Below are 26458 nucleotides of genomic sequence, written 5' to 3'. Positions count from 1 at the left end.
AGTTGCAAGGTTTAAGATGAAATTTCATTTTAAAACATTTTGAGGAAATCAAAAAAAGCTCAATTTTTATCGGAAAGAAGTCAGTTTACTTGCCTCGGGTCAGTATTGTGTTAATTCATCAGTGATTTGCAAAACTATCAAATTATTCTAATTAGTATTTTAAAAAACAACAAATCCCAGAATTAAGAAATGTAGTGGCGAAAAGATGCTGTAGGCAGTCAAAATCACTTGCTGGAAGAACTACAGATAGCACACCTACCACAAAATTATGTCCACTGGATAAAACGGTAAACTGTACTAAATGCAGTTTGATCTTTTCACTGCTATAAACTCGATCATTTTTCTGATATGCTTTTCAAAATGGTAAATGTGTTTCAATATACAGTATCAACATTAGTATTACTTTAAGAACACCTTATTTCGTTATAAAAAAGCTTTTAACAGGAACAAAAATGCATATGCACTGTGCGTAGATCAACTCAAAATTTTAAAATTAATAATAATTACATTTATCGAATAAAGTGTAATGACAATTCAGTCTGAATCTTGGTGGTTTGTGTTTCTCCTACATCTATTTGCTATTCATCACTTCTGTGTTAAGACCCTATATAAAGGCAAACATTCCGTTAAAAGCCCTGCCGAAATCCCAAACCACTGGTATAAGCTCTCTAGAACGGGACCATGCAATAGAATTGTACCAGGAACTTCAACATACGAATCTTTTATAGGTTGTAGGTGTGGATAGAAAATTGCAGCAGTTAAAGACATGTTGAAAAAAATAATGCATTTGGTAATGGAGAAATATGTAATACATATGCTCAAACTCAAACGGGCCCAGTTTGTATAATATGTCACTGTGCTTAGTTGGTAAAAACTTAATAGATTGTAAACACAGGGATGCATGATAATAATTTAGATCGTTTTACGGACAAATATTTGCCTACACAATGTCACGATGCAATATTGGTCACGTTAGAATATGTTCAAAAGCAGGAGGTCAGCTCTGTCAGTTTTAATTTTATTTTATGTTAGTTTTTACATTTCATCATTAATATTTTAAGGTTTGTTAAATTAAATGTACAACGCCATTGAATATTTCATTGTATAGAAATAGGTAGCCTGGCTCCCTGGCTGCATGGTTATTTTTTAAATACTGCAAATCTTTTATAAGTAAAATGTAAGCCTCTAAAATAGCACATTTTATCTGATGGCTAAACCATACTATGTTCGGAGCCAAGGGCAATAAAAATGGTCAATACAGAAACAATCTGCTGGAGTTACTTCCACTATTAATAAAGAAAATTTATATATGAGAAATATGACAGAACAAACATAGGGACGGGAGCATTAGTCAATTTCAGTTTCAGTTTGGGGTGGGGGGTGGAGGCGGAGGGGCGGGCTCTGTACTGGCTGAACATTTTTTCTCACCCTGAGCCACACTGTTTTAATTTAAGAAACGGTGTGCTAATGTATGTGTATCAGTTGCATATCTAAAACGTCAGCTTTTGATGTTGCTTGTCAGTCTATATATGTTCTAGAGATTGAATGAAACACGTTTTTTTTTTACTAGACTATATATGTAATCTAAGACAGCTTATAAACAAGCTTCATCCTAATTATGCAAATTTCTATACTACTCGTACTAGCATTTGAACCTTTTTCTACAAGTAAAGTTTACAAACACCTGTTTAAAAGCGCCGCCAGTGGGTATTAATCGCACTGGTTATTTCCTAGCGGATTAGTACCTATGGATTTATTGGTAGTCGAATTCGTTCAGTTCCGACTGACCAATCGAGCATCGCCTATATATACTCATACTCGTTTAATAACTTCTAGAACTCAACATGAACGGAATTGATATTTGGTACTGCTGAAACACTATTATTTCGGTTTGAGAAAATTGCAACTTTAATCGATCGTAAAATGTGTTGGCTTGAAATTCGAGAACTCATGTAAGTCATAGTCTGGAGTCATAATGGCTTCACCAATGAGAAAACTAATATAGGGGTTTCAAAGCTGGGTTGCATGTATTTGTAATTCTAGGAATATATCTGTATGAGCCACTTCATTCCACGCTTATTAAGTCATATATCAATTTATAAATTCTGTAAAAAATCGGCTTGTATTTCACAAGTAAATATGAACAGGCAGAAAAATATCCGTATTGTACCTTTCGTATTGTATATTTCCGGATTACTTGCATTAAAATGCATGACCTGATACAGATCTATAAAAAGCGTACATAAAACCTTCACTTAGTTTTATTTTAACAGATCATATAAACATTGAATATTTCGTTCAGTAGCAAAACACCAAACAAAAAGGTTGAGGTATACAATAAAAGGGTCATTATAGTAGTAGCTAGAACTGGGATTTTGTATTCGGCTCTCGTGGATTTTGCAAGGTCGGATCACACTCGGCGCTTGCGCGTATCGTAAGATCCGATCTGGCAAAAATCCACTCGAGCCGAATACAGGATCCCAGATCGAGCTACTATTATAATAACCCTATTATATTCTGTCAAGAATGGCAATATGTACGAATCAGGTTACAGAAGAGCATGAAAAACTCATGCAATCGATTAGAGGTTTAAAACAACTGTTATTGGTTGATGTTGAAATAAACGGAATAGTGTCAAAACACCCAACTGTGAAAATGTACAAATACTAGATCTTGCAAAAGATGATAACGAACATGATCTGTGATAGATCCTCGAATTTGCACTACATGAACACTGATATAAAAAGTATGAAAGACTTAGTGTATAAGCGAACAGATACACCTGAAAAGAACGTAAGTCAGAAAGGTTAAAGATACTGATAAAAAAATTACAAATAATATGGATAAACGTTTCCGTAAAGATATTATACAATAAAGACACCAGGATGAAGACAATACTAAAGACGTTCAAGCAGAGCTAAATGGCCCCGTCGGAGACAACAAAAGGTCTGCTAAGGATATACAAACTTTACTGGCAGACATCCAAGGAGCTTATAGCAGGGACATTTACGGATTGTTATTTATAGTGCAAAGAAACATACATCAAATCAATCGGGAAAAAACAGTCAAAAAGTAAATTACACCTTTTACATAGGTATTGTATGGACTCCATGATTTCGAAGGACCAGAAATTTGAACAACACTGATTTCAAATACAGGAGACCTACCCAACACTAAGTATTAATCAAAGGAAGGTGACTTGTGTTAGTGCGTGTATGAAAAGAATCCATTCCAAAAATGGCACAAGCGCTATTAACGCTTGGATAGTTAGAAACCCAATACATATAGGCTTATCATATCATCAGTATGATACATGTACTGCGATTTTGCGATTTGGTGATATATACAGTTATGCATTCAAACCCCCTGTAAAGTAAAAAGATGTAAAGTAAAGGCACCCAGCCGATAGGTATTCGTAGTAAATTACTGCGCCGTTGGTATATATTCAAAGTATGTTGAACTATTTTTTACTAGGCTAGGCGAGTACTTGTAAGTTTGTGATCAAGTCCACGGGTGATAAAGTAGGCCATATTTTCCGGTCTGTAACGATAATGATATCAGAGGTGGTAAATTATTCCGCATTGAACTACATTGTACAGCGGATAGATACAAAATAGCTTTGAGACAGTCTATTCCTTATTAAATTCTGCGCGGTTACATGAATCACCTTCCAAAAACAGCTGTTGTGTTAATTAATAAAATCTATAAGAAACCTGATTATTCGTTTCTATGATGGAAATTGGCAGAAGTTTTTATTAAGGTAAATGTATATACAATTGATTATGTGCAAACTTTAACCAATATATTAAAAACTAGAAAAATTAAGAAAAAGAGTACGTTTACCGCATTTATTATAATAGGAAAGTGTGCGAACTATCCCCAGGGCTATGTTATGGTCGAAGATAAATAAATGTGATCTACAAGGCAACCCTTTTCTTGCTGTTGACTTATCTCTTAAAGACGTACAGAGTTGTATTAGACTAAACGGCATTGAATCTTCTTGGTCTTCAGTAAATTGTTGTCGTAAACAAGGCTGCCCTTTGTTGCCTATCCTTTTTAATTTATCTATCAATGGCTTAGTAATTATTTATTAGCGTAAGCATCAATAACAATATCATTAGTATTCTGCTGTATACAGGTGATGTTGATCTCATATAGAATCTACATTCGATCTATCGCCGTCAATACCAATTTTATTTTCAATAAGAGTGTTACGAAAATTAAGTAGAATTTGTAAATCACTTGCAGTTTCATTTTTTGTTGGGTTTGACGTCGCGCCAAGACAAATTAGGTCATATGGCGACTTTCAGTTATTTGTGAGATGGGCTGGAAGCAACTAATTGTTCGATAATGATGTACTGTTATAAGACATTTCTGTAGATTTTCGAATGCAAAGAACAAACCTGAATAAAGATGTATTGAACTAGTCTAAATCAGCATCAGACAGTTAATGTAGGAAAAGTGTTTTACCGTATTTCGAAAATGTTTCATGAATAGTGTTGATTTCAAGGATCACGATAACTTCCATAGAATTCGGGTGGGTACTAAAGCAGTTGTGGTAAATGTGGAAAACATATTTGACGTAGAAATGGACAAATGGAAACAATCACCAGAAAGGGCAGAAAGAATAGAAATAAGTCAAGAACTAAGGAATACTTAGGTCCATCTCCGAGACTGAAAATAAAGTAAAACAACGTTTACCATTTCGTTATTGCAGAGCTGTGGCTTAATTTAGATGTGGCGTTGCACCAGTAAGACTGGGATCTTTGAGGTATGACAACTTTCTTGTACAAGAAAAAAAAACACTGTATTAACTTTATGAATCTTGTTGAAAACGAAAAACATTTTTGTATGGATGATGTAGTGCATATCGAACATACGTGCCTCTCGAAAATATATTTCCACATGGCGACATACACCAAACAAAAGTATAGGTATTAAATATGTAAAATCCCAAGTATCTGTTTCGGCTACCGAGACTGAAATTTTTTATGACGTCATGAATAAAACCAATATCTTTGCGATGGAGGATAATTGCTGCAGATTTTATATAATGCTTTGTAATGCTTTGTGACATTTAACTTTTAATTACAACCCGAGTTAGGCTTTCTTTGAAATATAAAATTAGTTTTGCTTAGTAATGATTCCTTCAGCCAACAAGCTGCTTATATATTATGCCACGTGCTTCATTTTGTATTGAAATTGTATCTTTAAAGATGTACTTGAAGATTTGTGTGGATCATTGAACATAATTATACATTGTATATAATAAAATCTGTAGAAACATCCTTTGGAAGCAAAGAATGCAACCAAGCAGAATAATAGCAGACTCGGTTTGATTGAGTCTGTTCATGAGAGGTAATGAAAAATGTAACACTTCTTACGTCCCCTAGCACCGGCTTAAGCGGAACTATACAAAACACAGCCACACCCAAACCAGCTCTCCTCAATATTTCGCATCCCTTAAACAAGCCTCAGTCAATCATCCCCCACCAACAACACCACAAAATCAGCCTACTAAAAGTGCCCCCCCCCCCCCACCCCCACCACGCCCAGCTGTCAGCATCTCATCTACTAGCGACCCAAAAACCTGTCCCCTAAACAGCGCAACCAAAAAACAAAAATAAAAACACTCACCGCCAGCTGCTTTCAGAAAACAAGCCGCAAGCTTCCCTCCCTCAACCAGCCCAACCCTCACAACCAACCCCAACCAGCTTTCTCCCTTAACAAACATCACATCTTCTCCTTTGCAAACCACACCTATAAAACCTCAGCATTCTATAGACGCATTACTCACAAAACGAGCCTCAACAGATCCCTAGCCAGTCTACAGACCCCAACCAGCCCTTGTCTCAAATCACCAACCACTAAGTCAATCCAAAACCCCTTGTAACCAGCCTCCGAACCGTAACCCGCCAACTTCCTTGATCCAGTCCATCAGCAAGCCCATCGCCCATCCCAAGTAGACAAGCCCCTCATCACACCAACCCCCTCCCCGCCAACCCCCTCCCAAACAACTCTCTACCAACCAGCCTCCTCATTAAGCGGGCCAGTACCCTCCTCAACCCAGCCACTCAATCAAGCCCCCAAATGGCCCCACTACCATCCCTAAACCAAAAACAGTACACAGCGTCCATCTACCCGCCTCACCAGTCCATAATATTTCCTATAGCCAAATGAAAATGAAACTTTAAACCAGGCTCGTTTCGCCGTGCTTAATGTATGCTTACGTGGGATAATCTGCTATTTAAATGTCCGCTCTATTTCAATGTTTTTGTGCTGTTTGTATACAGTTCCTGTCACAACGATCTGTCATATACAGTACAGCAAAATCCGGGTGCACTATGCAGTTGTAGAAAAGATTTGTCTGATGCAACATAGAATATCAAGGTACGAGAAGTCATCAATACATGGCATATTAAAGATAAATAGCTATGGAGAAACGACTGACCAAGAAAATTTAAACATTATTTTCATGGTCAGTTTTAAAGGTGGTTAATGAGATTTTGATCAACTAATGGATTTGTTCAAAACTTTACAAACTGATCAATTACTGGTCATTTACACTTACTAGTATTTGTGTTCACTGAGTTCTTGATACACGTCAGATTTCCACTGGAAGTATTTTTAAACTTTGATTTACCCAACCAAGATAGCATTATTTTAGCATAGATATAAATTTTATATGCACATTTTGCCTAAGGAATTATATGAATATAAGCACTATTGTACTAAAATTTTCAAAGATTTGCATTGACAAGTACATATTTTGCCAAAAGACTTAAGAAACGCAAGTTTATAAAAATGTTATTACCTCCCTTTGTCTATCTCAGTTGCGCAACCAAGATAGATTGAAAATAAAAATATACCGAAGCTACACGCTGTTTTAAAACTTGCCTTTTGTTTCAAGTAAATGAAAAATCACAATATTTGTCAAATGCAAATGTAAAACGAGAAATTATATTGAAATCAAAAGAAATAATTCAGTTTTTAAAGATTTTTGTATTAAAGGAAGATAACAACAAAATTTCATAAAAAGTAATACTTTTCCAATAGGGATCTAACTCTATGTAATGGGCCTTTTTCTTTCTTAAATAAATCTCTAACAGAATATATGAAAACTGAAAAATGTCAGAAAATGTTGCTCAAATGTGATTGACCACCTTTAAACTTCAAGTACATCTATAAAGAAATAATTTCAATTATAACAAGAAATATCTTTAAAAAAGATGGTCGGCGTGATGTAACTGAAGCACAAGTTATATATGGGCAGAAACCTGTATTTTAAATCTTTTGGCAATGTTGAAAGGGGCCTCTGTGAAGTTTTGTATAGATAAGGACAGTAGTTCTGAAGAAGACTGTGTTTAGAAATTGTGGAGGGACACACGACGGACACCAAACAATCACAAAAGCTCACTTTGAGCCTTTGGTGCTTAAAAGATGGTAACAGTAAGCAAACAATATTGAAATATATTCTATACTTTGTTTCTGGAATTGTTGGAAGCAACATGAACCCTTACCCTACTTCAGCTTATTATCAAATTTGTCTATCATTCAGAATATGTACAGTATTGTTTTCACCTGAAAGATTAATTTAAAATTTAGAGTCTAAAATTTAACAGTATCGGACATGTTGTTGCAGGTTAGTAATGGTTTGCACTGGTTAGAAATTGTTGCTGTAATGCAGGGTAATTAAGAGTTAATGACTGTATAAAACAAATAACCTTTTTGTAAAAACAAAACTTAAGGAAAGGAAACTTAACAAAACAGAAATAACTTAACAAGAAAACTTAACAAAACAGAAATATGTCCGGAATGAGCAGATGAATATTTGGTTACGCACACCTGTTCAAGTGGTACGCATACAACCCGATGGTGCTGTCTTATAGAGGTTATAGATGACGAACGCGTTGTCATTACACTAAGTGTCACACATGACTCAGAGTGAAGCATTTTCAGCCTTTCCTCCAATCAGCGCCACTCTTACAAAATCTCTCATTATGGCTGAAAATACCGAGAATACCTTACCAAGCAATCCGATTGGTACATTATTAAGGCGGCATAAGGTCATACGAGGTCATAAAATCGTGCTTAATACGGCACGCCGAAAAATAATTACTGTCCGCTCCATATGCAATTTATGAATTTCAAGCATTTTATGCATATTGATAGTAATTTTGACAAGCTATCTGTTAATGAGAAACTACAAACGCATGTTATAATTCATTGTACGGCTATGTCTGCTTTAACATTTAAGGAAAAGAATAATTTTAGTTTACTGTAGATAATAAGTCATATTTTATAGCAGGAGTGTCATATTTTTAAAGTAGTAAAATTTGATATTGTGAATCTCACAGCTTATATCAACTCTGATTTGAATTGATTAACCTGTTGATTGCGTTTAAATAAATTTTAACAAACTTGTAAGGCAAATGTACACCTTTTGGACCTCGGTAGTAAAATATCTGCGAGTACAGTCCCTTTTAACATTTTTTCTAATAGTTTAGATAAGGATTGGTTCATAACAATCTTTCTTTTTAAAAAAAAAACAAGAACCTGTTTAAAATGTAAGTAACGGCTGTACTTATTCATACTGAACTATGCTTACCTGTCTCTTATAATTCTGTTCAGACTGGCATATGTATTTCATAAGATTTTATTGTGTTAGATCATGGTGTATGTATGATAAGGAGAAAACTGACATTTTAAGTGAATTTGAATTGTATGTGTAAAAACCTTGGGACTTCGTTCACATGTGTGACAAATATGTTTTATTAAAACGCCTGAAACGCGAACAAAACAATATTTAATTACATTTGGAAATTACAGATAAATAACTGCATCGTGTATGTAAAATTATTATAGAAGGGTGTTTATTAAATTTCCTTTAACATCAATAATTATGTAAAACGTATTGAATACAAAGAACATTTGACTTGTCTTTATCTTATTCACTTTATAATACGTTTCTGTTACACTTCAAAATGTTCTTTCCTCCTTTGTGCCATCGTTTAGTTCTCTTGTGGACGTTTTTAGGAAAATAAAATCAGCAGACAAATTCTGTCTCAACGTTTATTGATCAAAAAATCTTGCATAGTAATATAAACGCAAACAAAAATAAAATAAAGTGGCAAAACATGTTCGTAAAATAAGATCAAATACTGCTGAACGTGTATGTAGTACAAGGGCTACATTATTAGACACATATCTTGTAGAATTACTTCTCATATAATAAAAATCTTGTTATTATTATTTTAAAGAGATTTATTGCACAAAAAATAAATAAATAAAATATCCACAGTCTCAAATTTGAAATACAGGGTAAAAATGATATACTGTTCAGCACTGTCTGGAAGTAGAAATGAATGCTCGGTCGTTTCCGTGTATATTTCCGACTATGAATTCAACCTTGATATAGTTCGTTTGAGATAAATAAATAAAATATTATGACAAATAGATACGTTTATCTGAATTGTAGGAATGTGAAAATTAGAATAAATATTTCAAAGTCAGTAAATGAGTATTGCACAATTGTACGAAAATATGACAATGATATATTGAAGAAAATCAGAGCCATGTAAAACGGCCAGTTCCGTTGATTGGCAATATGTCATCGATTCAAAATTGCAACTGACATGTATTGAGACAAAAATGTTACAAAACCAACACACAAAGTAGGAAAAAGAAATGAAAATGCAACATACTCGCAAATTTACACATTTTATAGACTACGTAGGTAGTCTACTCAAAACGTAAACATGTAAAATGTCAATATTTATCACATCCATTATTTCGATACAGGAACGTTTGTAAAAAGTAAGATTTAATTGCACACATATGTTTGAAAAGAAAATGTCACATGCATCTTATGGACATACTGGATTATTTGTGCCGGGGTAACAGCCTTCCTCACAGTACCAGCCATCAGTCTCCTTGTACAGGTAGACACTACCATCAGCGGTCATGCAGTAGTGGTCTAGATAGCAGTAATATGAGCATGCGTATGACTGCGGGTAACACACGTACGTATAACCGATGTCATAACACGCTTCACGTTTTACAATGCCTCCCTCGTCTTCTACTTCTGAAAAACAGTATTGCACTTTAATAGATCTCTCAAAATAGTAAACAACTTGAATAAACTGGCTTAAAAGAGAATGGTACAATTGGTTTACTGGTCAAAAGTTTTAGAAAATGAGAATAAAAAGAAAGAAAGTATGAAATAAAATCTATTACAAGAAAAATGATAAAAATTAATTTTGACAAAATATATGTACTATTTTGTAAATAAATTCAAATAAATATAAGAAATAGAAAAAAACTGATAAAGCTCGGTCAGTGTTGTACCCTAATAATAGATAAAAACAAATTTCGATAGAAAGAAGTTGATTTCGACATAAAAATTAACTTGAGTCAGACATTACGAATTAAAAGGTAATAATATTTATGGAACGTAATTATGACTTTCAAGTAATGTTCCATACTTATATAAGTATGGAGACTTGTGATTCCATATGTAACTAGCCATGGTAAGGATTACATTTTTAAAACCTCATGTCCATCAGGATAGTGACTGAACAAAGTACGAGTTTTTGAGATACTTACTTTCCATCCAGAAGATGTCTGTATCTCTGCACATTTCTGCTACATTCTCCGAAACCACGTGTTTTGACAACTGTCTTGTTGTAGCTTTCCATTTCTGGGGCGATTGTTCCTCTTGTGTCTTTTTATGTAACGCCATCTTGAACACAAATCAAGTATAGAGGTTAGTAGGCAATTCAATTCTCGATTACCCTTATATCAAATTCTGATAAACGCAAACCGATCATGGATACAGGTAACGAAGAAAATTATAATTACGAAGTGGCATAATTAGTAATCATTCTAGATTTTTTAGAGTTCTACATATTTAATTTTCCGTTTAATTTCCCTTTCAATTGGTTTATTCAATCTTAAAGGCAGATCGCATCATCATGAGCAAGATATACATGGTATTTCAAACATTTACTTGAAAAAAAAACTGGTAATTTTTGGTTGTATTTTTGATACTAAAAGTACACTACATAGTCCTAAAACGTACAATGAAATTATATTTTCATGGAGAGGTGTACAAATGAAAGTAATTATCGCTGAACTGCTAAAGACATTATTACTTGGACTCGATTGTAAATGCATACATAGTGTTAATCTCTTTATTATGTATTTATCGAATACAGGTGATAATCACTTCGACTAAATATCAGCACTGTAGAGATTCAAACTGTTAAAAGATCAAGCGTAGCAAAAAAATGGCCACCGACTTCTAAAATTAGTTCGTATCAGAAAATGGAAACTTATAACATTTTAGCTCATTGGGACTTCCAAAATGTGTTCGTATCTCCCGAAAATTCGTATGAAGCGAGTTCGCTATTACCGAAATAATTTTACAAAGAAATAGAAGAGCTCAGCCGGGGAATCCGGATTTTGTTCGTTATAGCCGAAAATTCGTATCAAGCGAGTTCGTATTAAGTGGACTCGACTGTAGTACGATATTTCAGTTAGGAGTAGTAACGTTGTTACGCAATTAGGCATATATCTAGCCTAAATGTAATAAACACTTTTATAGTGATGCCTTTGTTTGAGAAATTACACAAAAACAATAACTAAGATATGCAATTTTGTAATTGTTTCAACAGGACTACAAAATAAGCATCTATCTTTCCGAGGGTCATTAATATTCTTACCTCTTCGTCCTCGTATCTCTTTGCATCTTTGGTAGGGGCTGTCGTCATATTTAAGTATCGTGCATAGCAAGCACTTTTTTCTTTTGTTTCCGTGTTGACAAATCGTTCTACTACTAATCCCTGTTAAGATAAACTAGTATATTAGATATAAGATATTAAAAGTAAATAGTTCAAGTCGATTTCAGAATGTTTCCTTCTTTTGCCCACCAATATTTTGTTGTTGTTGTTGTTATTGTTGTTATTGCTGTTGTTGTTTGCCATGACGAAATGCATTTTTCTCAATGGCATTAAAAATAGCCACAGTAAAGAGATGTTTATGTTTTCTGTGACAAACTACCTTAATAAAATTGCTATAAACGTCGTTCTGTTTCTAAGTAATGTAATGACGGTGGCACGTATACGGACGGGAATATTGTAAAGAGAAGAAAGATACACGTATATATTTCATAGCAGTTTATAACAGTTCATACGTTTTTTCCTGTCTTACCATACCATAATGTTACTATATTTATGGAAAATATGGAAATACGGATATAAAAGCATGATTACCGCATAAAGTAGAAAGTACAAAAGTTGAATTAATCACCAGTTTCCTATCAATTTTCATGATCATAGGCCACAGCGTTCTTGAGTTATCATCCGGAAACCGTTTAACTGTTCCGAGTCACCTTTAACTACTGACCTCAAAATCAATAGAGTCTATTTGCAGCTGGTCATGATCACCTTCTCTATTAACTTTCATGATCCTCACTTACTGACCTCAAAATTTATAAGGGTCATCTGCTGGTCTTGACAAACGTCCTTTTTTTAACTTTCATGATCCTAGTCCCAAGCATTCTTGAGTTATCATCCGGAAACCGATTTGTCTACGGACATACCGACAGACAGACCGACCCACATCTGCAAAACAATATACCACTCCTTCTTCGAAAGGGAAGGGGGCATAAAAGAAGATAAATTTTTAAAACGGGTACTTTTATTGTATGTGTAATGTGAATAACTCCATGGTTAATCACAATTAGTTTCATTCATAAATCTAAGAAACATGTTTAAAAGATTACGATGTTCCTTAATTAAATAATCATAAGATCAGTCCTATTTTCAAGTATGGAATTAAACTCTGATCATTGATTTTAAAACGTTATCCACTGTCAACCTTTCAACAAAAATGCCATTATTTTACAAAACAATCTTTTTTTTAAAACATATTTTTTAAATATCTTGTTATTTATTTATTTTGTTGGGTTTAACGTCGCACCGACACAATTTTATGTAATATAGCGACTTTCAGCTTAATGGTGAGGAAAATCCAGGTGCCCATCGTGCACTATTTCATCACGAGCGGTCACCTGGTAGAACACCGACCATCCGTAAAGCCAGCTGATGCTTCTCACGTGAGAATTCTACGCCAAATGAGGTTGAACCCACATCGATGAGGGCAAATGGTTTGAAGTCAACGACTCTAACCACTCGGCCACGGAGGCCCCTTTAAATATCTTGAGTTTGATGTATTACATAAAAGACAACAACAATTATCTCTCTTTGTAAGATTATTTCTGAGAACAAATATCTAGATTAACTCTTGAATGGAAAATAAAATCTGAGAAATAGATCCCTCGGAAGCACCAAGAACAAGGTAAACAGTGAAAATTGCAGACTCGGTTTGATTGAGTCTGTTCATGAGCAGTAATGGAAAATGCAACACTGCCCACGCCCCCTAGCACCGGCTTAAGCAGTATTCAATCTTCAAATCTAAATGTATTGAAATCAATGATCCCGAAGGACATGAAAATACAACAACACTGAGATGAAGTCGGGGCAACCTTTTTCGGCCGCCACACAGCACTTAACACGCGCTGTTGTGAAGTGAATAAAATCTGAAAAGCAGATCCCTCGGAAGCACCGAGGACAAGGCAAACAGTGAAAATTGCAGACTCGGCTTGACTGAGTCTGCTCATGAGCAGTAATGGAAAATGCAACACTGCCCACGCCCCCTAGCACCGGCTTAAGCAGTATTTAATCTTCAAATCTAATCTTCAAATCTGAATGTGTTGAAATCAATGATCCCGAAGGACCAGAAAACATAGCAACACTGAGATGAAGTCGGGGCGATATTTTACGGCCGCCACACAGCACTTAACACCCGCTGTTGTGAAAAACATAAAATCTGAAAAGTAGATCCCTCGGAAGCACCGAGAACAAGGCAAACAGTGAAAATGGCAGACTCGGTTTGATTGAGTCCGTTCATGAGCAGTAATGTAAAATGCAACTCTGCCCACATCCCTAGCACCGGCTTAAGCAGTATTCAGTCTTCAAATCTGAATGTGTTGAAATCAATGATCCCGAAGGACAAGAAAATATAGCAACACTGAGATGAAGTCGGGGCGACTTTTTACGGCTTATGTTAACTAAACATATCCATGTCTACCTTCATAACACTTGATCACTGGCATGATGTACCAAATTATCTTTTAATAGATGTAGTTCAATATCAGTATTTAAGCCATGTTCCCGGAAGACTAACATTTCTTCCTAAAAACTAGTGATACTAGTCAGATACTAAAACAATAGCACGATCGCCTACTATCTAAGTATTCCGGATGACTGTATTTATTCACCTAGATGTACATTGGAATCTGCCATAAAAGACCAAGTGTACATTGGAATATGCCACAAAAGACCAGGTGTATATTGGAGTCTGCCATAAAAGACTAAGTTTATATTGGAATCTGCCGCAAAAGACCAAGAGCACTGACAATAATACTGTGATTACATGCAACAATAACATATAGCAAACACTTCGTCTGTCTCATTTGATTTCGGAAAAACTTGTTTTGCCTAATAATTGATTCAGACTGTACCAGTGAAGTGTAATACTTATATAATTTTGATTCTGAAATGTCTTTCATATAAACTAGTAGATAAAATATATTGAAGCCATTTTCCCTGTATAGTGCCATGTACTATGTGACGTGACATTTTTATTTACATTAACTATTACAAAGAACAATTACATATGAAGGGTTGGATGTCTGTTTTAGTAAACCCCAAAACAAGTTAATGCTTATAACTCTGCATCTTTTGCTGAATGTACTTTCAAATGCTTAGGTAATATTTCCCAACTTATTTCTGAAGCCGCAAGCCATCCATGATATAGAGAGGTAACGGTTGTTATTACTTGTACGGATACGCGTACGTGTTCATTCTTTGTTTCAATAACCGTCTTAGGTTTCAAAATATAGAACATTGCAAGTTATTCAGTCAATATAGTCGTATACGTTCTTACATTAAAAAAAAACAACAAAAAACAAAACCTTTTAACGTATAGATTTACCAATAGCGATCGACTCGATTAATTTTTTCTGACAATTTTAGGCAGACTTACTGTACACGTAAACGTGAGCGCAGAAATGTAAAATCGCGACCATCTTCATAACAAGACTGTGTCATAGGTGTCTTGGCTTTCTGTGAAAATAACCACATATTTGTTTGTATATATTACCTTTTTCCCCTAAAATTAATGTATAGTTTGTTACTTTCCTTTTGGACGACCGACTGCTGGTACTGGAAAATTTGTTCCCAAACTAATCTACTTCAAGCTGCTCTGTAAAACTGCATTTGTTTACAATGTGACCTTTGTATATGAATGTGAATTTGTGCTATAAATTGTGAAATTGTACTATAAGGTTACGTCAATGTCCATAATAACTTGCATGATTTATAGGACATTCGTATATAAGTATTTTGGTGCATGATAATTTGATATTTTGCCAGTATATGGATCCGTAAATTGGTTAAGGAATATTAACCACATTTTGAAGATATTCAGATTTTACATTAATCTATTGATTGAACAGTTATGTCCGTAATTGGTTAAGGTAATAATTGACCCATCCTTTTGAAGAGTATTCAATTCCTACAATAAACCTACTTTGACTTAAATTTTCAGGAGGTATAAGTTCAAGCCCCACTGGGACTAAAATTTTCCCCTTATAATCTTTTCTTTTCTAGTAAGTTTTTACTTTTTCAAGATTAATTATTGATTTATTGTACAAAAGTGAAAACTTTTCATTTGATAAGTGATTTCTTACTGTTCAAAGTGAATTTACCTCTGAAACAGAAGGAGGCAGAGTTAGACATCTTTAAAAATACTGAGTTACATGCGGTAAAAGTTCTCTATTTTGCTTTTACTCTTTAGATTACATATGTTGGAAGAAATGTAGATAGGTTTTACTTCTTCCCCAAGGTTATTTTTGAACGAAATGAGCAAAATTTAAAACAGTCCCACAGGACCTTAATTTTGCAGTGTTGGAGTTAGAATTCTGTCTCATTAAATCCTTTTACTTGAGGCACCCTAGAAAAGACGTAACGTCACTTCCCGTATTATTTCACGTTTGACGGCGTGTTTACAGGAAATGTCGTCACGTCATTAAGACTTATATAATGGATGTTACCTAGCTGTACCAATGACTTTTCATGTTTTGATAAAGGCCAGGTGGCCGAAAATTCAATAAAGAGTGATATTTAACAAGAATTATTATATCTACTTCCCTATGGAAAATGTTTGAATGAATATTGTTTACCAATAGTTTGACGTTTCTTTTATCATAATTAATGGTATAATGAATTCTCTGCAAACGTTTTGGACAGTGGCCATCACTTTGAAATTTGTACATATGCTTGAACTTGAGGAAATAGCATGAATTATACAAAATTTATAAAAAAAATCGGCACGGTAAAAATTGTTTAAATTTTGCATACAAGTCTCTCACTGGAGAGTATATTGTATATATACAGTATATTGCTGTAACATTGTTTTGAACATTTGAAATATCACCATTAGGTGTGTCATACATTAATCAACATAATTGTGACCGTTTTTCCAATAATGAGGGCAAGTTGTATGCAAGCTTGAATTTGCGGAAATGAAAATGATACAAAAAGTATAATATTATATCCCTGATGAAGTAGTTTGGAATAAATTTAATAACAGTTTGAAGTTGTTCTTCCATTTTCTATTATATTCAATCATATTCATAAAATAGTGCATTATTTGGAATAACCTTTTTGCTTGTAAGACAGTTTTTTCTTGTTGATGAAAGCTGGAGACGGAATATTTAACATTCTAAAATACACGTAATTCAGCCGTGTATTTCTGTTTCGCAGTCAGGATGCATAAATCCTACAATCTGTCTAACTTTGTGACGGTGAATGAGTTCGTATTGACTGGTCGTTAAATTCGATTATCATGTCCAGAAATGAGACCGTGTTTTGAAGAGTATTGTCCCTTGATTATTAAACCAAATTGTTTAAATTTGGTTGCTTCCCTTTATACCGAGTATCGATTTTTATTAATCTCTCTATCTGGTACTGTAACAACGCCTTGCCCAAGACTATTTGAAGTATACAAATTGGTGATTTTGAATGATAATCGGGTTTTTGTATCAAAATTGAGAGTCGGGAAGAATGTTATTCCCATTACCCAGCGTAACTTTTAAATATGTATTTAATCATTTGATTATATCTTTTAAGGGCAAAAATAAATGTAAATCACAAATTCAATTCAGATGTTTTCTGCTTTTTGCTTACACAAAACACCAGGTTTCCCGAGACACAACAAAAATTAAATTCAACCAAATATTTAAGAATACAAATGACAAAATCTTGCACGTGCAAAACCAAGCACGGAATTTTCGCAAAAGTAAAAATTATTTACCGATATTTGTGTAGGCATTCAGGTCAGTTAAACGTTGTTTAAAATTCATTAGCTTACCCTTTGAAATAAAAACAAGATATCTACATTCTTCAAATGTCTAGTTGGAAGGTTTTCTCAGTATACATAACGTAATTTCTTCAAATTGGTGATTTTGAATGATAATCGGGAAGCATGTTATTCACATTACTCAGCCTAACTTTTAAACATGTATTTAATTTTTTGATTATATGTTCTGAGGGCAGAACTATATGTGTATTTCGAGTCTCCTTGAAAAAAAGTATTTTCGATAAAAAGTTCGGCGTAGAAATTCGAAATACACATAAATATTATGGATCTGTGGCCTATAATTCCTTTTTGCTTTATAATACTGTAAATTTGGATTTTGAATATAAATTATCAAATTTTATAACTTTATATCCATAATTTAGATTTTAACTTAAGAAGTAGGTCCATGTTTCGGAGAAAAAAGTTTGAACATCACCAAATCATAGAAAGAAAGCATTGTTTTATATGAAAATTAAACGGCATATAAAACAGGTATATTATTCTGCAAAACCATTGTCCATTTACTCATATATGTATTGAATTCTGGAAAGGGACTGCATGAAGGGGCCACACTTCTGGACAGTTCAGCGCCTTTAAAAACTTTTCAGTTTTTAAAAGCTGTTACATGTCTTCTTTTGATGCATTTACTAACTGGGCAAAACATCGTTTTTGACAATTGTTTACATTTACTTCTTTACAAATGGCATTCTTTTTTAAAGGGGGACAACTCCTTTAGAATATTTTAAGTATTCAATTTTATGGGACAGAACAGTAAAACATGTGTTGGAAAGATAAGTTATTTGTCAAGATGTTGTTCGTTTACTAATAATTTCTGTTGTTTCGTGATATTCTGCTAAACCTTAAAAGTTGTTATTGTGGCTATAGCTGTAAGTGTGTTCAGACAAGAATCGTTACATTTGTCTCTAGCCGCGGGGCATGTCAAACAAACAGACACTTAATCCGAATGTAGGACAAAACCCCCTGCGGACAAACCCCGCTTCGTTCATTTTTGCATGGGCGGACAAAACCCCCTTCATCTTTTTTACAAGGAGGTCAAAACCCCCAATTAGTTACTATACTATACAGAAATATGTCAGCATTCGATTAACTTATTGTCAAACGCGTTATTTGACTTAAATCTTGTATGACAATGTGATAGTGATGCTTGATTGGGGATTTTGATGTACAGAAATGCAATAATTCATAGGCGTAGCCAGGATTTTCTGGAAGGGTGTGCGATTACGAAAACACCTGAAAATATTGGCGAAGATCAATACTTACGGACAATACTAGCAACATAAAATTGGGTCGGTTTGACTTCAACAATAAAACAAATTCCCCGATAAAAACCTAAAACAAACAAGCAAAAGCAATGCTAACACCTCTGATCCATATTCAATACAATTTTCAAACCTGTTTCCGAAGACGAAGAGTGGCAAGTACGTCATGTGAAAATGATTCATGGATACTGATGGTAGCTGCTATGACATCTGTACCTATGTGGAAGAATCTTTCCAAACAACTTGCTGAGAGCACAAACTGTTTATATATGTATTTGAAACAGGTAATATGCTGGTTATTCTTAAAGCAAGATGTTTGAAATATTCGGATAGATATCCGGTTGCATTGCTTTAATGCTGATTCACACCTATTATGCAACATGCCTTTATATGATACAATTAACCATCAGCAATGCACTTCCTATTACAAACCGGGCGAAGGCATGTCGCCGCCATGGAACGGCAGTATATCAGATCCTTTAGGCACGAGTTCCATCATCAGCATGTACCAAAGGCGGGTCCAGAAAAGCCTCTAGAGGGGTCGAGGCCCGGGTATACCCCCGGGAAAATGTTTGGCAAGCATACCTCAACTGGTGCAATCTGAGTTTATATTTGGTATAATGAAAATGCAATTAAGTGAAGTCAACAACAACAAATATTTTCCCATTCACTAGTCCACTCGCTTTTGAAATAGACTTCAAGGCAAACAGATTGCGTTACTGGTCATCTAGTCCATTCATTTTTCCATACCATTATTATGTACATTCCCAATACGTTTTATGTTCAGAATATGCGGTACAAAATAGATCTACCTATACAATTATACACATGAAGTGTAATAAGCTCATCTTTAATTTCGATTATTTAACCTTTCATTTTACCTTTGTACTTTTAATAACATCGGTCCTTTTCGACCTGAACATATTGAAAGAAATGAAAATAAAATACAGGCAGTCTACTTATATTAATTATTCTTTATTTTACAGCAGACGATTAAATGGGTTTTTTAAAAACATTTTAAAAGAATTAAATCGTAATATGTGCTAACCCTCACGTATTTACGGTATGCTGTCCAACGTCAAGCACGATCGCACATTAGGGTATATTGGTGTGTGTAATATGATATTGCGTAAATCAACACTTAGGGTATTTTACCTAAACATGTATTTATTTTGTAATATCCTGTTCTCAATATCTTTTTTTAGAAAGTGCCCACCCTTTTCTACGAAAAAAATGTTGACATGTTTACGTTCTATCCTGCGGGACTGGTGTGACTTCCTATATAAGCAGAGACGAAAGTCTTGCTGTTCAAAGCTTTATCAAGCAAGCAATAAAGATAACGGAAAAGTTAAATACATTTAGATGAAGCCAACTTTAGGAATGGAAGAAGGAAAACCAGTTGCAGTTTCAATTCAAGTAAGTTGTCTTATCTAAATATATAGAAATCTGAATGAAATTGTTCTGATAACTATTTATGGCCCTTTGAGTTTTGTTAACAAGCGTCGAATTTTGCATTTTTGTATACTGGCAGTTTCTCTCACTGAAAATCTTTCTATCTTTTAATCATGTATTTTAATTATAGCATTGTTAACAAGCGTCGAAGTTTGCGCAAGCGACCCAGTTCTTCAGGTGTAAATATCCTACCATTACCATTGTCATAAAATGTTTTAGTTGCAAAATTAAAACAAAAGTTATGTCACTTTGTGACAACATTCAAGTGAATGTAAAAAAATTGCGAATAAAGAACTTTTTATTTCCCTTGCCCCGCATCACTGTTTTATTCTGTTTCAAATTTCACGTCGGGAATAAGTGCGATAATATCGGGGCATTTATTATTTTTAATTTCATGAAATATTTTCACAGTATTATTTATCTGTTAGTTTATTTGGTTACATAAGTATTCTCATAGCTCATGACCGAATTTCAAGAACTTTGCCTACACATAAGCGTGCAATTTGAGTACCCCCTTTGCAGTCAAATGATGATATTTTTTATATAATTTTCCCCTTTATTATTTATTATAATCCAAAATACATTAAAAAGACAGAATTGGGTCTCCTGCATTTTTAAGACTTTGAAATACAACACGTTTTTGTCAATAACATATATTTACCAATACAACTTTCATATGTTTGAAATTCAACGAACTGTAATATGTGTTACATATAAAAAAGAATAGGTGGTATATCTACATATTTAAAATGTAAATTTTCCATAGGGAAATAAGGATCGATCGTATATTGCAATGCATCCTAACAAAACCAAAATTATATGATAGACCAATTGCTTTCATAGATAAAAGATACACTTTATCGTAGGTAATTATTTGTAGAAATACTCAGAAAACGCCATATCAAATGTTTGATTTTCATTGAAAAGAAAGATTAAACGAAATATAACGAAAGATGAGTGTTATAGAACTTATAAATCAATATAAGATTTATATAGTCAATTACACCTGAAAGAAAACAAAAGCCAATTTGCTGTATTGTGTTTATTCGTTAAATGACGTGTTTCAGGGGATGGTGGAGCAGCCAGAGAAACCTAAAAGAAGCCGCTTGATTGCTGGAGTGGCAGTAGGCATTGTTGCTCTTGTTATCATAGCAACTGTTGTTGGCTTGTCCGTGTATTTTGGCGCAAAGCTGACACGTGACAACTTTCAGGTCAGTTGTTTTGGCAAAACCGTCATTCCTTCAGAACTTTGACAAAGAAAAAACTATTACATAAGTAATTTTAATTTGCGAATTAGATGTCGCTCCTTAAACTTTAATGTGTTTTCAATACCGATTCCTTATTCAAAATATATTAATACACTGTGTTATCTTTTTAAAACTTCCTCATTAAGATCTCTATTGTAACATTTCACTATGCTATTTCTTAAAGGAAGCCAGACAGTTTTACCACACAGACGACGGCAAAGTTGTAGAGGAGGTTTCCAAAGTAACGGAAAAAGAGGTCACTATCAAAGTGCCAAATGTAGTAGAGTCGGTTTATGATTATAAAAATGTAAGTGATTAATTCAACTTTTGCACTTTCTACTTTATGTGGTAATCATGCGTTATATCCATATTTCCATATTTTCCATAAATATAGTAGCATTATGGCATTTATTGTAAGACAGGAAAAAACGTATGAACTGTTATCAATTGCTATGAATTATATACGAGTATCTTTCTTTTCTTTACAATATTCCCGTCCGTATACGTGCCACCGTCATTACATTACTTAGAAACAGAACGACGTTTATAGCAATTTTATTAAGGTAGTTTGTCACAGAAAACATAAACATTTCTTTACTGTGGCTATTTTTAATGCCATTGAGAAAAATGCCTTTTGTCATGGCAAACAACAACAAACAACAACAACAACAACAACAAAATATTGGTGGGCAAAGGAAGGAAACATTCTAAAATCGACTTGAACTATTTACTTTTAATATATTATATCTAATGTACTAGTTTATCTTAACAGGGATTAGTAGTAGAACGATTTGTCAACACGGAAACGAAAGAAAAAAGTGCTTGCTATGCACGATACCTAAATATGACGACAGCGCCTACCCAAGATGCAAAGAGATACGAGGACGAAGAGGTAAGAATATTAATGGCCGTCGGACAGATAGATGCTTATTATGTAGTCCTGTTGGAACAATTACCAAATTGCATATCATAGGTATTGTTTTGGTGTAATTTCTCAAACACAGGCCTCACTATAAAAGTGTTAATTACATTTAGGCTAGATATATGTCTAATTGCATAACAACGTTACTACTCCGAACTGAAATATTGTACTATATCTTGCTCATGATTATGTGATCTGCCTTGAAGATTGAATAAACTAATTGAAAAGGAAATTAAACGGAAAATTAAATATGTAGAACTCTGAAAAATCTAGAATGATTACTAATTATGCCACTTCGTAATTATAATTTTCCACGTTACCTGTATCCATGATCGGTTTGCATTTATCAGAATTTGATATAAGGGTAATCGAGAATTGAATTGCCTACTAACCTCTATACTTGATTTGTGTTCAAGATGGCGTTACATAAAAAGACACAAGAGGAACAATCGCCCCAGAAATGGAAAGCTACAACAAGACAGTTGTCAAAACACGTGGTTTCGGAGAATGTAGCAGAAATGTGCAGAGATACAGACATCTTCTGGATGGAAAGTAAGTATCTCAAAAACTCGTACTTTGTTCAGTCGCTATCCTGATGGACATGAGGTTTTAAAAATGTAATCCTGACCATGGCTAGGTTACATATAGAATCACAAGTCTCCATACTTATATAAGTACGGAACATTATTTGAAAGTCATAATTACGTTCCATAAAATATTATTACCTTTTAATTCGTAATGTTTGACTCAAGTTAATTTTTATGTCGAAATCAACTTCTTTCTATCGAAATTTGTTTGTATCTATGTATTATTAGGATACAGCATTGACCGAGCTTGATAAGTATTTTTTCTATTTCTTATATTTATTTGAATTTTTGTACAAAATAGTACATATATTTTGCCAAAATTATTTTTTATCATTTTCCTTGTAATAGATTTTATTTCATACTTCCTTTTATATTTTGCCAAAATTATTTTTTATCATTTTCCTTGTAATAGATTTTATTTCATACTTCCTTTTTATTCTCATTTTCTAAGGCTTTTGACCAGTAAACAAATTTTATTTTATAATTTCTATTAGCTTCATTCTCTTTTAAGCCAGTTTATTCATGATTGTTTACTATTTTGAGAGATATATTAAAGTGCAATACTGTTTTTTTCAGAAGTAGAAGACGAGGGAGGCATTGTAAAACGTGAAACGTGTTATCACATCGGTTACACGTACGTGTGTTACCCGAAGTCATACGCATGCTCATATTACTGCTATCTAGACTACTACTGCAAGACCGCAGATGGTAGTATCTACCTGTACAAGGAGACTGATGGCTGGTACTGTAAGGAAGGCTGTGACCCCGGCACCAATAATCCAGTATGCCCATAAGATGCATGAGACACTTTCGTGTGAAATAAATGTTTGCAATGAAATCTTACTTTTTACAAACGTTCCTGTATCGAAATAATGGATGTGATAAATATTGACATTTTACATGTTTACATTTTGAGTAGACTACCTACGTAGTCTATGAAATGTGTAAATTTGCGTGTATATTGCATTTTCATTTCTTTTTTCTACTTTGTGTGATGTTTTTGTAACATTTTTGTCTCAATACATGTCAGTTGCAATTTTGAATCGATGACATATTGCCAATCAACGGAATTGGCCGTTTTACATGGCTCTGATTTTCTTCAATATATCATTGTCATATTTTCGTACAATTGTGCAATACTCATTTACTGACGCCGTCGTTTTAAATGTTTTACATGTACATATATCAATAAGGTTGTCTATTTCATTCTACTGTGGCCTGGGTACAGACTATTTTGTGACGAATCAATGAGAACAAACTTTGAAATCTTTATTCTAATTTTCACATTCCTACAATTCAGATAAACGTATCTATTTGTCATAATATTTTATTTATTTATCTCAAACGAACTATATCAAGGTTGAATTCATAGTCGGAAATATACACGGAAATGACCGAGCATTCATTTCTACTTCCAGACAGTGCTGAACAGTATATCATTTTTACCCTGTATTTCAAATTTGAGACTGTGGATATTTTATTTATTTATTTTGTGCAATAAATCTCTTTAAGATAATAATAACAATATTTTTATTATATGAGAAGTAATTCTACAAGATATGTGTCTAATAATATAGCCCTTGTACTACATACACGTTCAGCAGTATTTGATCTTATTTTACGAACATGTTTTGCCACTTTATTTAATTTTTGTTTGCGTTTATATTACTATGCAAGATTTTTTGATCAATAAACGTTGAGACAGAATTTGTCTGCTGATTTTATTTTCTTTAAAACGTCCACAAGAGAACTAAACGATGGCACAAAGGAGGAAAGAACATTTTAAAGTATAACAGAAACGTATTATAAAGTGAATAAGATAAAGACAAGTCAAATGTTCTTTGTATTCAATACGTTTTACATAATTATTGATGTTAAAGGAAATTTGATAAACACCCTTCTACAATAATTTTACATACACGATGCAGTTATTTATCTGTAATTTCCAAAAAGTAATTAAATATTGTTTTGTTCGCGTTTCAGGCGTTTTAATGAAACATATTTGTCACACATGTGAACGAAGTCCCAATCATGATTTTGGAAGGTTTTTACACGTACAATTCAAATTCACTTAAAAGTTCAGTTTTTCTCCTTATTATACATACACCATGATCTAACACATTAAAATCTTAAGAAATACATATGCCAATCTGACCAGAATTATAAGAGACAGGTAAGCATAGTTCAGTATGAATAAGTACAACCGTTACTTACATTTTAAACAGGTTCTTGTTTAAAAAAAATGAAAGATGTTATGAACCGATCCTTATCTAGACTATTAGAAAAAATGTTGAAAGGGACTGTGTACTCGCAGATATTTTATGACACCGAGGTCCAAAAGGTGTACCGTTGCCTTTAACGTTTGTTTAAAATGATTTAAACGCAATCAACAGGTTAATCAATTCAAATCAGAGTTGATATAAGCTGTGAGATTCACAATATCAAATTTTACTTCTTTTGAAATATGACACTCCTGCTATAAAATATGATTTATTATCTACAGTAAACTAAAATTATTCTTTTCCTTAAATGTTAAAGCAGACTTAGCCGTACAATGAATGTAGTTTCTCATTAGCAGATAGCTTGTCAAAATTATTATCAATATGCATAAAATGCTTTCATAAATTGCATATGGAGTGGACAGTAATTATTTTTATAATTGAATAATTTCTTTATAGATCTACTTGACGATTAAAACTGACCATGAAACATAATTATAATGTCTTATTTTTCTTGGTCAGTCGTTTCTCCATAGCTTTTTATCCTTAATATGCCATGTCTATATGGATCCTAATAAATGTCTAATTGTTCCGTCGTTTCTCCAATTTATCCTATAGCATTATGATGACTTGTACTTATTCATGTCATCAGAAAATCTTTTCTACAACTGCATAGTGCACCCGGATTTTGCTGTACTGTATATGACAGATCGTTGTGACAGGAACTGTATTCTAACAGCCCCAAAGGCATGGAAATAGAACGGACATTTTAATAGCAGATTAGCCCATGTAAGCATACATTAAGCCTGGTTAAAAGTTTCATTTTCATTTGGCTATAGGAAATATTACGGGCTGGTGAGGCAGGTAGATGGACGCTGGGTACAGTTTTTGGTTTAGGGATGGTAGTGGGGCTGGTTTAGGGGCTTGATTGAGTGGCTGGGTTTGAGGAGGATACTGGCCCGCTTAATAAGGAGGCTGGCTGGTAGAGAGATGTTTGGGATGGGATGAGACTGTTAAGGTGCGGGTAGGATTGACTTAGTGGTTGGTGATTTGAGACAAGGGCTGGTTGGGGGTCTGTAGACTGGCTAGGGGTCTGTTGAGGCTCGTTTTGTGAGAAATGGGCCTGTAGGATGCTGGGGTTTTATAGGTGTGGTTTGCGAGGGAGAAGCTATGTTGTTTGTTTAGGGAGAGAGCTGGTTGGGGTTGGTTGTGTGGTTTGGGCTGGCTGAGGGAGGAAAGCTTGGGGCTTGTTGTCTGACTGCTGCTG

The 26458-nt window shown here is 33.9% G+C and overlaps 2 protein-coding genes across 2 annotated transcripts; one reads left to right on the top strand and one right to left on the bottom strand.

The window, feature by feature from the left end:
- Positions 1-9058: 9058 nt before the first annotated feature.
- Positions 9059-12004, bottom strand: LOC128547242 (uncharacterized). Its single transcript, XM_053519315.1, has 3 exons — positions 11724-12004; positions 10606-10741; positions 9059-10084 (listed from the first exon to the last, which is right to left on the bottom strand). Exons 1-3 carry the CDS (start codon positions 11769-11771, stop codon positions 9867-9869), a joined length of 402 nt encoding a protein of 133 aa, XP_053375290.1. The 5' UTR covers positions 11772-12004; the 3' UTR covers positions 9059-9866.
- Positions 12005-20024: 8020 nt separating this feature from the next.
- On the top strand, positions 20025-24679 carry LOC123535406 (uncharacterized). The gene is made up of 6 exons (XM_053519314.1): positions 20025-20180; positions 21284-21427; positions 21648-21770; positions 22236-22355; positions 22802-22937; positions 23549-24679. Exons 1-6 carry the CDS (start codon positions 20127-20129, stop codon positions 23764-23766), a joined length of 795 nt encoding a protein of 264 aa, XP_053375289.1. The 5' UTR covers positions 20025-20126; the 3' UTR covers positions 23767-24679.
- Positions 24680-26458: the final 1779 nt, after the last annotated feature.

This window comes from Mercenaria mercenaria, chromosome 12 (assembly GCF_021730395.1).
Source record: "Mercenaria mercenaria strain notata chromosome 12, MADL_Memer_1, whole genome shotgun sequence".
NCBI lineage: Eukaryota > Metazoa > Mollusca > Bivalvia > Venerida > Veneridae > Mercenaria > Mercenaria mercenaria.
The sequence above is the reverse complement of the archived record's forward strand: the minus strand, read 5'-3'. Positions and strand labels throughout refer to the sequence as shown.